This window comes from Leishmania panamensis, assembly GCF_000755165.1.
Source record: "Leishmania panamensis strain MHOM/PA/94/PSC-1 chromosome 25 sequence".
Taxonomy (NCBI): Eukaryota; Euglenozoa; class Kinetoplastea; order Trypanosomatida; family Trypanosomatidae; genus Leishmania; species Leishmania panamensis.
Window position 1 is genome coordinate 336,947 of NC_025871.1, and position 15,627 is coordinate 352,573.

General features: G+C 59.2%; 6 protein-coding genes across 6 annotated transcripts; all 6 read left to right on the forward strand.

Annotated features, from left to right (window-relative positions):
• Positions 1-626: 626 nt before the first annotated feature.
• CYPA (cyclophilin a) lies at positions 627-1,160 on the forward strand (the record flags this gene model as incomplete). Its single annotated transcript, XM_010701360.1, has 1 exon — positions 627-1,160. One exon carries the CDS (start codon positions 627-629, stop codon positions 1,158-1,160), a length of 534 nt encoding a protein of 177 aa, XP_010699662.1.
• Positions 1,161-3,500: 2,340 nt separating this feature from the next.
• LPMP_250940 (hypothetical protein) lies at positions 3,501-6,041 on the forward strand (the record flags this gene model as incomplete). The annotated part of the gene is made up of 1 exon (XM_010701361.1): positions 3,501-6,041. The coding sequence occupies one exon, from the start codon at positions 3,501-3,503 to the stop codon at positions 6,039-6,041; it is 2,541 nt and encodes an 846-aa protein (XP_010699663.1).
• A 1,918-nt stretch (positions 6,042-7,959) lies between these two features.
• Positions 7,960-8,742, forward strand: LPMP_250950 (hypothetical protein; the record flags this gene model as incomplete). The annotated part of the gene is made up of 1 exon (XM_010701362.1): positions 7,960-8,742. One exon carries the CDS (start codon positions 7,960-7,962, stop codon positions 8,740-8,742), a length of 783 nt encoding a protein of 260 aa, XP_010699664.1.
• Positions 8,743-9,431: 689 nt separating this feature from the next.
• Positions 9,432-11,078, forward strand: LPMP_250960 (hypothetical protein; the record flags this gene model as incomplete). The annotated part of the gene is made up of 1 exon (XM_010701363.1): positions 9,432-11,078. The coding sequence occupies one exon, from the start codon at positions 9,432-9,434 to the stop codon at positions 11,076-11,078; it is 1,647 nt and encodes a 548-aa protein (XP_010699665.1).
• A 710-nt stretch (positions 11,079-11,788) lies between these two features.
• LPMP_250970 (hypothetical protein) lies at positions 11,789-13,117 on the forward strand (the record flags this gene model as incomplete). The annotated part of the gene is made up of 1 exon (XM_010701364.1): positions 11,789-13,117. The coding sequence occupies one exon, from the start codon at positions 11,789-11,791 to the stop codon at positions 13,115-13,117; it is 1,329 nt and encodes a 442-aa protein (XP_010699666.1).
• A 1,114-nt stretch (positions 13,118-14,231) lies between these two features.
• LPMP_250980 (gamma-tubulin) lies at positions 14,232-15,575 on the forward strand (the record flags this gene model as incomplete). Its single annotated transcript, XM_010701365.1, has 1 exon — positions 14,232-15,575. The coding sequence occupies one exon, from the start codon at positions 14,232-14,234 to the stop codon at positions 15,573-15,575; it is 1,344 nt and encodes a 447-aa protein (XP_010699667.1).
• Positions 15,576-15,627: the final 52 nt, after the last annotated feature.

The window sequence follows — 15,627 nt, forward strand, 5'->3', positions numbered from 1 at the left end:
TGCGCCCCTCACATCTCTGCCGCCGTTGCTTTTTGGCGCGTGCAGGCAGACGTGTTTGGGTGGGGGGAGGGGGGCTGCAGAGTGAAGCACCTGCATGCTGAACACACGCGCGCATATCTCCGCTTGTAAAGACTCTCTGCGAGACGTGCGCAAACGCATCTTGAGGGAAGATGTGCGTAGGCATGGATGCTGTATCTTCAATCAAGTTGCCGTCTTGTGCGTAGCTGGATATCGATAGTGGCGTGTTGTGCGTGTGTGTGTGTGCCACGTGGCTGTGTGGGGCTGTCAGAAGGAGGCCCCGTTCACTTAAATTCACCGCGGGCAAACAGTCAACACAGTCACATGCAGGCACATTTGCATACCAAAGCTGCACCTGTAATGAACTCACGCCTCATCTGCGCCTTTCTCCTCCCTCACTCGTGTGTGTGTGTGTGTGTGCGTGTGTGTCGTTCACTTCCCCCTTCCTCACCCTGTCCCCTCCGCCCTTTGCCTCCACATTATTTTATATGCTCCAACTGCGATATCCACGTAAACTCACATAGGATTCCTTCGCGCTTTCTCAGTCTCCTTCCCCTTTCTATCTTCGCTCGGTTGAACACACTGACCCTCCTCTCCCTTCAAGCCTAATGTCCTACAAGCCGCACTACCCCACCGTCTCCTCCAACCCCAAGGTTTGGATGGACATCGAAATCGATGGGCAGTCCGCTGGCCGCGTGACTATGGAGCTCTTCGCCGACGCCGTCCCCAAGACGGCCGAAAACTTCCGCGCGCTGTGCACCGGTGAGAAGGGCTTCGGCTACTCTGGCTGCCCGTTTCACCGTGTGATCCCAGAGTTCATGTGCCAGGGTGGCGACTTTACTGTTGGTAACGGCACTGGCGGCAAGTCCATCTACGGTAATAAATTTAATGATGAATCCTTCGCTGGCAAGGCCGGCAAACACTTCGGCCCGGGAACGCTGTCGATGGCCAATGCCGGTCCCAACACGAACGGCTCTCAGTTCTTCCTGTGCACGGCGCCCACGAGCTGGCTAGACGGCAAGCACGTTGTCTTTGGCCAGGTCTTGGATGGCTACGAAGTCGTCAAGGCGATGGAGGGCGTCGGCAGCCGCAGCGGCTCCACCTCCAAGCCCGTGCGCGTATCCGCTTGCGGCCAGCTATAAAGAAGAGGGGCTGTGACGTAGACCGAGGTTAGACGAAACAGAGAGAAGACCAGGGAACGAAGGAATGCATCGACTAGCCTCATGAGCGTGAAGAGGACTAAGGATGGGGGCGGGTTGGGTGCAGAAGATAGGTTTAGCCTGCCTGACTGTGCAAGTGAGTGATCGGAAGGGATCTATTGTGTGCCGCCGCGTGTGTCTGTGCATACCCGACGCTTTTGTAGAGACACACACGCTCACATCCCCTCACCCCCCCCACCCCAAACCTTTTCTCCGCTTTCCACTTCCTGTCCCCCCCCAATCCTTTGCTTGGCGACGGTCGTGATCGTTACCCCTTTTTGCCCGGATGTCTCACTCTCTCTCTAGCCTCTTTCCTCTCTCGCTTCTGTTGTTTGATTATCTCTTGAGGCTCTCATCTTTGTTTTTATCTTTCTCTTTCTCCTCCCCCCCCCCCAAACCCAAGACTGGGTGTGAATGCGTGTACTGATGCGTGTGTGTGTGTGTGTGCCGGTCCGCCTGCCTCTCTCAGCCTGTCAGAAACAACAGTAGTCATCGAGCTCTTCGGGAGAGGAGGGGTGCGGTTGCCGCTGGTGAGAAGGGAGGCAGCGGAGGCAGGGAAAAGGGGGGAGAATGTCTTTTTTATTTCTCTTTGGTGGGGGGAGCCCTGGCGTGGAGGTTGCGGCCCCGCACACCTCTCCGTGTCTCTGTGTGCGTGTCGGTTTTCGGCCGCCTACTCTTCCCGCCTATGTGCTGGAGAGTATATACACAGTCACGCACGGGGGCCTACTAGGGGTACCTACGCCCCTTTCATTACACTCCGGCTTATTCTCCTCGTCTTTGGTCTCTGCGTGGGGAATCTTCTCTGCCGACGTCATCCTGCATCGTTTCGCACGTGTTGGCGTGGGTGTAGTAGACGACCTCGGTGAGAAGCGGGTGTAGTGGGACGCGCAAAGGGGGGCGGAGAGGGAATGGGCTGAACGGTCCTTGAATGGCTCTTCACTGTTGCTCCTCCGTAATAGGTGTCCCCCTCCCCTCTCCCTCCTCCGCACTAACGCCCCGCCTCCTTCCCCCTCTCACCGCTCAGTCTTCTGAACTCTCTGGCACACCACCCCCACGCTCTCTCGCACACGTGCCCCAGCACAGCCAAGCAACGAAACACCTTCGCAAGAGCAGCAAAAGGAGCAGATGTCACGGTGTGCGTACACTCTGTCTGTTCATGGTCCTCCTTTTTGCCTTGCTAACTATAAAATGCCGAACAGAAAACGAAGTTGACGGAACCGATGAATGAGAAAGCGGAAGCAAAAATGCAAAGGCGCACACACCACGCATCCGCAGGCATGTTTGTACATGAGCAACTGTGCGTGGGTGCGGGTGTGCAGGTACGCTCCAGTTATGACGGCAGTGTCGTCGTATTCCTCGCTCTCTTCCTTCCCTGTATGGGGGACTAAAAGAGAGCGAAGAGGAACAGAGATCATGAGCGAAGCGACTCCTGCTGCTGCTCTCGAACCTCGAGGTGCACTGCCTCCTCGCGCCAGTACTGGCATCCTCCTTCCCTCTTACTGCACATTCACGCGGTTCGAATGCTTCACATAGCCACTCCCCTCCGCTGTGCGGTGCTACATGCATTTGGGATGCCCAGGCACAGAAGAGGAATGCCGGCAAAAAGGGGTGATGTTTTGCTTGACTAAGCGAAAGCTGCGCACCCCTTCTCCCCTTTCCCCGGTCCTCCTTCGCAACGTTGCCGCGGCTGGTGCTGATTACTTCGAACTGAGCCGTGGCTTTCTTCTCTGCCCTCCCCCCTTCCTCTCCGTTCCTCTCTCGCCCACTCTGTATTCACCCGGCGGAACACCTCCCCTCCTTCCCCTCACAACTTACACCAATGCTGCCACCTTCCTGCGCCGTACGGCTTGACTACAAAGAGACCTGCGGCACCGCTGCCACTGCACGCCCTCCACCATCGCTTTTGCATCACTGTGTCATTCGGTGCGAATTTTCATTGCGCGCGCACGAGTAAGCGTGCCATCATCATCATCATCATCCAGAAATTCTCATAGACGTACATGCCCAACCAGACTCTCACAAATCTACCCTTCTCTTACACAGCTAGATTTCACACACAAACGCGTTACACGGTGTGCTTACCAGAAAAACGACGGAAGCGAAGACGCTCAACCGAGCAGCAACCAGCACGCACGTGTGTGTGTGTGTGTGTATTTTGTTTGTTGTTTATTTGGCTTTATTGCTGAGTGGCATCGCACCTTTCATAGATCTTAGACCTCCTCCTTTCTTTTCCTATCCGCCTTCCCGCTTCGCTGAGCACGCAGCGTGGAATCGGCCCCTCAAATGCAGCGGCAGGAACAACAGCAGAGTCTTACGACGCCGCTGCGCGCGCCGCGGGGTGGTGGCGATGGCAGCTACGTCCAGATGTTTCTTGAACAAACACCAGAAACCTTTGGGGTGCTTCTAAAGGACAGCCAATCGCTGTCGCCGGCGCCGTGCTTCCCCAGCGACGCTGTATCCCTCTTTGCGTCCCAGCAGCGGCCGGGGGATCACCAACACACCGGCGCACCACCGAGTGACTGTCGCCCGCCATCCTTGCAGCCTCGGGAGCTTTTTCAGGCGCCTCAACGACGCCACCAGCAGAAGCAACAGCAGCACGCGAGCCCAAGCTGTGGCGCATACGACCAGCAAGGGGATGGCGGGCGTTGCGGCAGCGGAAGTGGCAGTGGCGCCTCCAATGAGTGGCGGGAGCGAACTGTGTCCTCGAACCCCAGGGCCTCTCGCGCTGGCGGCAATACTCGCCCGCACAAGCCGCTGCCGCCTGGAAACTCCCCCGACGAGGACCGCCGTCGCAGGCAGCGTGAGAAACAGATTCAGTTTGGGTACGTCACGGACGGGTACACCAACATGAAGCGGCTCATCGCGCACGATCCGCTGCTGAGGAGCGGTGGCATCCTCCCGCTTTCACCGCCGGAGATCGTCAATGGCAGCAAACGCCAGTGGGACATTCAACTCCGCAAGTGGCGCAGAGCATTGCACATGTTCGACTACGTATTCATCGACGGCGAAGATGACCCGACGACGCGGGCAAAGGTACTGGAGGAACAGCGGCAGCAGTGGGTAAGCGAGGCGCTCAACGAGATGCCACGTGAGGCGCGACTGAAAATCGACCTCGACACTCTGCGCCTTGTCCAGCACTCCGCTACCGTGCCGTGCAGGATCCCCATTGAGGAAGACCTGCGGTGCATCTTGCGCAACGATGGCTGCTACGAGTCCCTCCGCAGCGTTGTACCTCAGAGTGCGTCGTCACTGACCAAAGGCACCGATATCAGCCCCATCGAAGCGGGCATCAAGATCCACATTGCGCCGTCAGCTGCGGTGGTGCAGCGGCAGCAGGCGCACCTTGAAATGCAGCAGCGACTGTCCTCCCTTCATCAGCAGGCGCTAGCCACAGAGGTAGCAGTGGGGGGGGAGGAGACGACCTCACACGTCGCGAGTGCCCCGCCAGTGCTAGCAGCAACGGCTCAGTGCGCAGATGCCCAGCGACCCACCGAGCTCTCACCAAGTCCGCGTCGTCCACCCTTGCCGCTTCAGCCGACACCGCATCAGCAGCACTGCGATAACCCAAGAAACAAGCAAAACTGCAGTACCCTCAGTGGAAGCCCACTCTCGCATGCCACTGCAGCGCCAACGTTCACGTCACTCGGCAACGCTGAGACGGCCCCGGGGCTCTCGGCCAGTCAACCTCGTGCCTTGTCCCTATCGGGAAGCTCAGCAACGGGGTGGGGTGCTTCACCAGGTGCGCCTGGTGGGTCGTCCACAGTTGCGGTGCTGGAACCTCCCCTGTCGTTTCCCGGCTCTCCCCCCAGCTTCGCGCCGCACACTCGGATGCACGGCGTAGCGGCACCACCACAAGCATCAGCAGCAGGTGTCACCATGCCAACGATGGCACCGCCGATACTGCCGTGGTGCACTCACTGTGGTCATCGTGTCGACCTCCCAGCGCCGGGCATCGCCAGTGCACCATACGGAGGCATGGGTACGGGCACCGCCGTGGCTGCCGACCGAGTGCCGGCGCCAACCCAGATGCGGCCACAGCATGCAAGCCGAGCCGTCATTGGAGGTACCTGTGAAGCAATGATGTCCCCGCTGATGCAGCTCCCCAGTGCAATGACGTGCATGAACTACCCCACGGCCTCTACTGCGGCTACGGCGGCCACTTCCCCTCTGCACTGGTCAATGCTGGCACGGCCGATGGTCGAGGGGGTCGGAAGCAACGAGACTCCCGCCACCCACCATGGCTGCAGCTACACTCAGTATTGCCAGTTCGAGGCGTGGCAGGATGCCTTCACAGCGATGCCACGCTCCGCAGCAGCAGCCGTAGTCGGTAGATCGTGCCTGCAAAATGGGCACTGTCGTAGCAGTGGGGCCGTCGCTACGGGCGGCCGTTCGGCGACGCAGGCGGTGCCGCGGTTTGTCGCACGACTCTCCGCCTTGCCCAATGAGCAGCGACTCGGTGAGCAACAGCCCGCCGAGCGCCCATACAGCCCAGATGGCGTCAATGATGGTGTTTTAGCGGCCACAAATCCGCTTGCCACAGACACCAGTGCTTCAGTGGCAACGCCAGCGACGCTACAGCAATCACCCTCGGCCTGTGATGCTGCTGTCGCCACCGCACAGCTGGAGAAAAGTCAGTCTGTGTTGGCTGTCACTCCTGAACGGACGCTCTTCGGCGCTGGCATCATGAAAGAGGCTCCACCAGTGGTGGGAGGGGCACAGCGGCCACACGAAACACAGCAGGACACACCACTGGGCAAGCCAATGCCAATGCCGGAGGTCGAGGAGGCGCTGGGCATTTCCTTTGTCTTTGGCACTGACGAGTAGAAGGGGAAGAGGAGGCAGATGTTAGTGGGTGAGTGCGCGCCGTCTGCCCACCTCTTTCTCTCGCTTTTTCATCATCACTTGTGTCTACTTGCCCGCACAGAGAGAAAGAGACATCATGCAGTTGTTGAATGCGGGTGAGGGGAGGAAAGCAAACACACCACCACCACCACTACAGATATATAAACTCATTAACTTGCTCATGTGTATACGTGTGTGGGGAGTGAGTGTATACAGGCGTAGAGTGGGGGCCCCGTTGTTCTCACTCCTCCCTCCCTCCCTTGACCCCTTTTCTTTGCCTTTTCGATGGAGGCTGCATAGACAGACAGACGTTATCAGAGCCTTTTCTTGTGAACACTCGAGGCATAGACAGAGACGCCTCCCCCCTCCCTCCTCCTCCTCTCCCCAGCTGGCCGGCATCATCAGGGAGGGGGGCTTTGGGAGAAAGGGGACAACAAAATGACTTCTGCTTGGTCTGTGTTTCTTTCCTACGTGTGGGTGTGGGGGGTGCACATGCAGCGTCAGCGTTTGGGAAGAGTGAGGGTGGTAACGGGGATGGAGGCTTACCTGAAGGTCGGCATCGTTCAAAGAAAACCGTCTAGGCAGGCCTCAGCTACAAAGAGAATCAGAGAGAGAGACAGACAGACAGACAGAGGTGGACCGCACGGGAGAGTATTTCTTCAAAGAGGCAGCAGGCGTGCCTTGGCTGCACTGCTCAAGTTGCAGAGGGGAGAAGAGACGATGTACTGTGGGCAGAGACGCACATACGGAGATGCAAACTGAGGACCATCCCCCTTTTTTTGCGTTTGATGTAGTTGTGTGTGTGTGTGGGGGGGGCTAGAGAAGAGCGCAAGGCAGCGATGGAGACGGTCCATGGCACACCTTTTGATGATGCACCCCCTCTGTGGCTGCTCATCTGGTGGTCGAGTCCGACTCTCTTCGGTGCTGCTTGCCTCTTTCTGCTCCCTCCCCTCCCGTCTCTCTTTCAGGCTGGGTGGGTGCTACATACTCTCATAGAAAAAGGTGGTTGTTGCATTCATTGACCGACTCGCTCTGTTCTCCCTTTTCTTAGTTGTGCTCTGACGTTGATGCTTCACCCGTTTCGCGTGCTGCCGGGGCTTTGCGCTTACCCAAGTGCACGTTCGCTCTCCCCCTCTCCCTCTGCCTCTCTCCGTGCGATCATGGGGAACAATGGCGTTGGCCAACTTGTGATGGACGAGCTCTGTACCGATTTTTTTTTTTCGCTAGAATCCCTCTGCCGATGAGGAAGGAGCGACACAGGCAGACAGACAGATGCACATACATACATGAACGCATACAAAGCGCATACTTGAAAGTGAAATACCATGAAGGGTTTTTAGTGGGCACCAACGCCGCAGCGCGTATGAAAGGAGAGGAAAACGAGGTTGGCAGCAAGCGAAGAAAATAGTGCGCTTGCGCGCTTGAAAACGACCCACAATGCGTGTGCATGGGCGTAAAGGCTGCCTTCTCTCCGTGCGTACGCGCCTCTCTCCTCCTGATCGCGTTTCCCCATGCGGAGTGTGTATCGTGCGCCATCCATCCTTCCCCTTTGCATCACGACACACCTAGTGGGATGCGCTGGTGGTATCTAAGCGCTCTCAGCTCGCTGCCGTTCTGCCTCTCTCACATCAGACCTACTCGCCCTCTTCCTTCCTTGACCGCCATCACTGGCCGGTCCATCGGAGCCCATGCCGCCGTCGCCGCCCCCCTTCGAAGAGGTCACCGGGCTGCAGGCCCGCACTTCATCCCATACACACAGGCACACGCAGACACAACGTACCGCGCAGCGGACCACCAAGCTCTCCTGCCGCCTCCCCCCCCCCCCCTCCCTCTCCGCCCTTCTGGCCACCCTCGCCTTCTCTGTAGATGTAGGCTTTGTTTTTACCACACACCCTCCCCGATGCTGCTAGCGCCGTCGCTTCAGGTTATGGACCTCGTCCACATGGTCATTCAAGGCAACCTCTCCGCCCTGATGGAAGACGTCACCCCGTCCAACGTCAACTACACGGATCCTCAGTACCGCCTATCGCTGCTGATGTGGGCTGTTACCCTCAACCGACTCCCTACGGCACAAATGCTGCTCAGTCGCGGGGCCTCGTTGGCGCTGGTGGACCGGCACGGGTTCACGGTCCTGCACCGTGCTGTGTGGAACGCCGACGTGCCGATCATTCACATGGTACTCTTCATAACCCCCATGTCGGCAGTCGCTTCTTCTTCTGATGCTGGTGCCACAGGCACACACCCCTTCACCACCTCCTCGCAGTCGGCGTCGTCTTCGCTACTGACGTGGCGCCCCGGGGCGCAGCGCCTCGTGAACGCCGTGCATCCAGCCACCGGCCGCACACCGCTGATGCTGGCTGCTCTTTCCGGGTGTGTTGACGTGGTTCGCTTTCTCCTTGTCACCTGCGCCGCTGATCCGTACCCGCGGGACTCGTACGGCCTCACCGCCGTGGATCTGGCGGCGCTGTGCGGACACCTGCATGTGGTGCAGCAGCTGCTGAACCTGACGGTGGCGCCGAATGGGGCTGGCGATAGCGCCGCGGACGTGTTTCCTACAACGCAGTGCAGAGCCGAAGACTACATCGAGGTCGCCAAAACGATCCCGCAGCGACAACGTCTGTGCGCCGTCAACAAGCTTCTGAACGAGAGCCTCACTGAGGCCTCACGCGTTGCGGCAACCTGATGCAGTGCGGCGCCTGTGTTGAATGGTCTGTCTTGGATGTGTGGATGTCAGGCTAACGAAGGTGCTGTTCGTCGCTTGCGCTCTCCCTCGCACGTATTTCCGTGGCTTAATCACTCCTCACGTTATAGCATATGTGCTTCGCTTATTTCTTGATTTCATATGCTCACCGATGTTCCCTAGCGCGCTTTGTCCTCGCGTCTCGCAACATGCTAGCCCCTCCCCCCCCCCATGCGCACGGACACGCCTGCTGCGCGTAGATCATGGTCGGCTCTGAGCCCACCTTTTGCCATTCGCCGCCTCTTTATCCCTCTCCGTCTGTGTCCTCATGTGGCTCCAACGTCTGCGAATGCCTCACCCACTGCGTTTCCTTCGCTGCCAAGCCGTATGTGTGCGTATTCTCAACTCGCTTGCCTGCCTGTACACTCTCCCTCACCCGCCCACCAACCATCTTGCCTTCAGCTTCTCTCTACACTCACCGCTCACCCTCGCAGAGCACGTGCGTCGTGTCTTGTGCCGTATGCCCACATGGAGGACTTCGCCTTCGCCAATAACAAAAAAAAAAAGCAGTGATCGACAAGGACGATCGCAGGTGCACTGGCAGCCCTCTGCCATTCTTGAGTGCGCCGACGCTGGAGCAGCAGTAGACGTCGAGTGCGGCGGCCGTTGAGCTGGACGAAACAATAGTGCACATGGACGGACCCGACGACACAGACTCGCTGGCGGAGGAACCAGCAGTCACGACACGCTCGCCGAGCATCACGACAACGACAAGCACGCCGGCTACAAGCCTGAAGGTCAAAGGCAACCCCAGCAGTAAGAAGGAGCGGGGCACCGCCATGCCGCCGGCGACCGCGATGCACAAAGTGAAGCCAATGTCGGCTGAAGACTCTACCCTGCTGGCGAGCCTGCCGGCGGACCTCGCGGAGCACGGCGCCACCAGCACCCACATCAGCAATCAAAACGTGTCTGATGAGCTGAGCAAACAGAAGGACGAGTCGCAACGAGGGGGAGAGGAGTCAGAGCACAACTTGTCGACCGTGGCAGGCGTGCTGACTCGCCACGCCAAGATGGAAAAAGCGGAGGATGCGGCAACACTGCTGCCAGAGAAGCCACGCCGCGACGGAGACGGCGACACGTCAGAGAGCAGGCTTGAGGAGTCTGAGGAGCTGCTTGGCGACGTGCACTTCTACGAAGCTCGCAGCAGTCGGTCTCGCTCGCACTCCACGGCGCCACAGACCCTGACGATACCGTACCCCGCCTCTGCGTCGGCACTGTCTGCGTTCGGTGCCAAGCAGGAAGACAGCGAGGCGTGGGAGGCGGTGGCGCGGACAGCCATCGATGCCCAGGAGCGCCAGCTGTGCCACACCTTGCTCAGTATTTTTCCTCCCGAGCTGCTGCGGGACGCCGAATCGGAGCGGTGCCTCGCCAAAGCGCGGGATCCCGGGAGTGGTACCGAGGCTATGGACGTCAAGAGCACAAGCAGCATGCCATCTCAGCCTGTGAGCAGCGGTCCAGCACTATCCCCTTTCCCGTCCCCCTTCCTCAGTCCCGAGCCACTCCTGCCGCTGCTAAAGGCATTGTGCGAGGACAAAGCCTACGTGCACGGCGCGTGGTGCCGTTACGAGGACGACCTTGCCGTCCGCCGCATCCAGAGCAGCATCCAGCGCAAGCGGCAGCGCCACTCATTCAACAAGGGTGGTCGCAAGGCCTCCCCGAGCGGCCCAACCGCTGCTGCACAGCGTCGAAACGGCGACGCTGACGGAGGCGATGAAAGCGGCGCTGACGAGGATAAAACTGCGGAGGAGGACGAGCTCCAGCCACCGGAAGCGCGTTGGGTGGAGGTGCCACCGGCCTTCACGGGAGGCCCGCTGCCGTTGCCGACGACTGCCACTCACCCCGCGCCGGTCAGCAGCGTAACTGGTGGATTTCAGTGGACACCGTGGCGCTTCTACCGAGAAAAGCGGCGGCGCAGCGCACGGCGCCCGACGGAGTGCAGCACGTGTCCCGCCGAAGCGAGGTCTTCAGCCGTGGCCGGTGCCGTTCGGCCGGGCCTCTTCTCGGCTACCCCCAGCAACACGGCTCTCAGCAGTGCTGGCGTCCCCTCTCCCGCCTGCTCTGAGGTGCCCTCTCTGCCAGTTCTTCAAGTGGAGGTTGACGTACCGAAAAGCGCGGCGGCTGTTGTGGCCCCCATGACGCCGCAGGAGCGGAAAGGGTACGCACGCTACGTGATGAGCAGCGGAAAGCTGCGCCACGACTGCCGCGACCCATACACCTTCCTCGTCTCTCGTGCAAAAGAGATGCGTATCCAGTGGAAGCGCCAGCATCCAATGAACTGAAGCACATGTGCGCGTCGGCACAGGCAAGCACATTTGTGAAAGCACCCAGACACAAGCACGCAAAGACGCGTGCTGATGCAACGTACCACTAAAAGAGTCGGAGATGCAGCAGGGCAGTGAGGAGTTGCATACGAACGAACCCCATTCACCACCACCACGGCTGCTGGCTGCGCACCTCTGTGGGTGTGTGCCTGTTGAGGGATGTAGCGACGCGCCCGCTTCTTCCTTTATTCCTTCCCTTCCCACTTCCGGCTCTCTCCCCCGGACCTCTTGTCTTCATTTGTGTGTGTCTGTGTGGTGAAGCGGAGGCGGGAGGAGTCATAGTGATGAATCGCAGCTGCCCGTGAGGGCAGGAGAAAGAGGGAGGTGGTAGGCACACCCCCTGCACTTTGCCACCAGAGGCGCCTCAACTTGGTGTCAGCTGCTTCCGCATACTACACTCCTGCTCCTTCCCTCCCCCCCCCCTTTTACGTGTCTGCCACTCTCCGCCACACGGATGATTTCGACTGGTGATGTGGATGTCCCCCGCCCCCTCCCTTTCCATCGAGGGGCATTTCCCTTTTTTTGCCGGAACGAAGCCCCCCAGCCGCTGCTCAACAGCAGAAAAGGGGGGCGCCAACGAAGGAGCGTATCGTGTGGAGGGACTTGGTGCTTCCTGTCTCGCCTCACCGCCTCCCTCCCCCCACTTCTCTCCGTTACTCGCACACAAAATGAACTTCGCCACAGCCGAGGCTTCTGCCACAGCGGAGGCAAGTGTGCAGTCGGTGCCCCTCTTGATCACGTGTCTGCACGCGTCTGCTGTCTCCACCCCTCCCACAGAGGTGCGCCGAGCCTTTGACATCATCGAGAAGCTGCTCTCTAACCGTGTTCAGCACCCGGCGGAGCAGTGCTACACCTCGTTCTCTGCCACAAGCACGGCGTGGGTCAATCGCGTTCTCCCGCTCGTCTATGCGCTTCGCTTAGCTGCCTGGATGGGGTGCACGCTAACAGCTGAGGGCACACGATACGTGTTCATTGACAACCTCAGTAAGGCGCACGCACCGGTGGAAAGCAACGCGGAAGACCGGCGGCGGCGGCGTGACCAGAAGCAGCAGCAGCAGCAGCTGGTAGACCGCCTAGACGAGCTCCGTTGCGTCGCTTCCGTATGGAACATGTCGGTTGCGGAGATTTCTGTAGGTGCCTCAAGGCGTTACCAAGACGCATATGGGGAGCTGCTCAAGCTCTTTCAATCGGCCCAAGATTCTATTGACCGAGAGGAGGTGTGGACACGACATATCAATTGCCTGCAGCTTTACTGCCTCCTCGCCCGCGTGCATGGTGTGGAGTGGCAACAGGTGACGACGCTCTCTCAGGCAGCTTCGGATGTATTAAGTGGAGAGTGCGCCGCGTCATGGACGGCGCGTGCGCAGCGAGAACTTGATCGATCTTTATGTGCGTCAAGCTCAGTACCCTTGTGCAATGCTCAAGGCTCAAGCATGACACGGACGCTTCCTGTCCTTGACGCACGGCGCACTTGCCGCCGTGGATGCGAAACTCTCGCGACGTGCCTGGCAGATGACTCGCTCCAATGGTTGCTCTCACGCGTATCGCTGTGCGAACTCCGTCGTATGTGTGAAAGTGCGGTTGCTGAGTCTGCCAGTGGCGCTGCTGGCGGCAGAGAGAGTAGATCTTGTACTACCGTCCCGCTGATCCCCGGCTTCTCTGTCAAGGTTGCAGAGCGGCTTCGTCAGCAAGCGCAGCTTGACCAGCATCAACGCTACATCCGCACAACAGGCCCCGCGTATCGGCGGCTGAGCCAGGAAGAGCGTCGCCGCGGTGAGTCCCTTATCCTCAGCATTGCCGCCCTCCTCCAGCAAATCGTCGAGGTCTCGGAGACGCAGGGGATGGTGCGTCACGACCGGCACGAGGCGCGTCGGCTGATGGACAGCTTCCGGCAAGACGGCAACCTTGTGAAGCTCTACGCCTTGGAGGAGCAGTACATGGCAGCGCTGGAGGAGGCGAAGCTGCTGTACGGGAAACCGCTTGTCTACACTGCTTGAATAACGTAGTGTAGACAAGCGAACAACTCACGCGCGGATGTTTGCGGGGCGTCACCACGACAGACGTCAAGCGCTGGTTTTTCCCTTGCCGTCCTTCTTTGTACGCGACTTTGACGACAATGCCTGCGCGGTGGCAGTCGCGTTAGCTGGCAGTATAGCACGCGCTTTTTCGGTTGCTCTCGCATGCACAAGCACACACACGTTCAGCACCACTGCACGCCGGAGAGGCAGGTGGGGTGTCCTAGTCTACTTGTGAAGAGGCGATGCATTAGGCAGATGCTGCGAAATGAGTAGAAAACAAATGCTTTGTGGCGTCTCCGCCCTCCCACCCCCCCCCTCCCCCACAACACCGGCCACCTTCAGGGTACGGCTGCCAGTGACGAGGTCGGTATCTGGTGTAACATGAAAGTTCAGCGTAACTCTGCGCTCTCTTGTTCTCTTCCCTCTCTCCCCCATTCTCCACCCACCCCCGCTTGGCCTATACACACACGCACAGAAAAGTATACAGTGCATCGAGAGACATCAGCGCGCGCACCACCACCACCACAACACACACACACACCACCCCGTAACGGGTGCGTGCGCCTCTGCCTACCTCTTCTGACCTGCACCTCTGATGAGTGGTGGTTCTGCCGTCGAGTGCCTCCTACCCCATACAAGGCCTGAGACACAAAATATCACTCACGTGGAGCCAAACACAATCCACGGGTGAGAGCAAGAGGGAAAGAGGGCTGCAGCTGCAGAGAAGGACAGAACAGCAAGGCAGGCCGTGAGACGCTCAAAGAGGGGGCACAAGGGAGACGCCAGTGTGACTCCTTCATTCATGGCTGTCTCGATGCGTGGGAAGAGAGTGGCAGACAAGCTAGCGACGGCATAGACACACAGCCCACACAGGCAGCGAGCGGTAGACGAAGGACCGTACTTAAAGACCAGTGGCGCTCCCTGTGAGAACTCCTAGGTAGTGCTACCACTTACACTAGAGCAGAGGAAGAGTTTCTCCTCCTTGCAAAACTCGCAGACACAGAGAGAGAGAGAGAGTAGCCGTATCGCTCCGCGCGTGTGTACTGCCCTTCTCCTCCCCCCTCCCCTCCCCTCCCCCCTATCTGGTTGCGATATGCCTCGTGAGATCATCACCATTCAGGCCGGCCAGTGCGGCAACCAGGTTGGCAGCGAGTTCTGGCGGCAGCTCTGCCTCGAACACGGCATCCGCCTTGACGGCGTTGTGGAGCCGTACGCCGTTGGTGGTGAGGATCGCAAGGATGTCTTTTTCTACCAGGCGGATGACGATCACTACGTCCCGCGTGCGTTACTCGTGGACCTCGAGCCGCGCGTGATCAACGCGGTACAGCGCGGCTCGATGCAGAAGCTCTTCAACACCGAGAACATCTTCATTCACAAGGAAGGCGGTGGCGCTGGCAACAACTGGTCTCATGGCTACGAGCTTGGCGACCAGGTGCAGGAGACACTCTTCGACATGATCGAGCGAGAGGCCGAGAACAGCGACAGCCTCGAAGGATTTGTTCTCACGCACTCCATTGCGGGTGGTACGGGTAGTGGCATGGGCAGCTATCTTCTCGAGAACTTGAATGACAAGTTCCCCAAGAAGCTCATCCAGACGTACAGCGTCTTTCCGAACCAGTCTCGCGGTGGCGAGAGCGACGTGATTGTCCAGCCGTACAACAGCCTGCTGGCTGTGAAACGACTGACACTGCACGCCGACTGCGTCGTCGTCCTCGACAACACTGCACTGAACCGAATCGTCACCGACAACCTCCACATCGCCTCCCCCACGGTGGAGCAGATGAACGGCCTCGTCAGCACCGTCATGGCCGCCTCGACGGCAACACTGCGCTACCCAGGGTACATGAATAACGATTTGATGAGCATGCTAGCCTCGCTCATCCCTACGCCTCGGTGCCACTTTGTTTGCACCGGTTACACCCCCACCACGCTCGACACCTCGAACATTCAGTCCTCAGTGCGCAAGACGTCTGTGCACGACGTGATGCGCCGACTGCTGATGCCAAAGAACATGATGGTGTCGACATCCATGAAGAGCGGCTGCTACATCTCTCTCCTGAACCTCATCCAGGGCGACGTCGACCCAGCGCAGGTGCACCGCTCCCTCGAGCGTATTCGCGAGCGGTCACCGACGTTCATTCCGTGGGGACCGGCCTCCATTCAGGTCATTCTGTCAAAGAAATCGCCATACGTAGACACGCGGCACCGGGTAAGCGGCCTCGTGATGGCAAACCACACGAGCATCCACACCCTCTTTCACCGCACGCTGAAGCAGTTTGACATGCTCTTCGGCCGCGGCGTCTTCCTCGACCAGTACCGTAAGTACGGACCAACCAAGGACAGCCTGGATGAGTTCAGCGACGCGAGAGACGTTGTGGAGAGCTTGGTGGCGGAATACAAGGCGTGTGAGAGCTCCGACTACATCCGAAACTTTTGACGTGGGCAGCAGCCGCCTCCTTGTGTTTCTTTTCTTCGTGACCCCCCCCTCC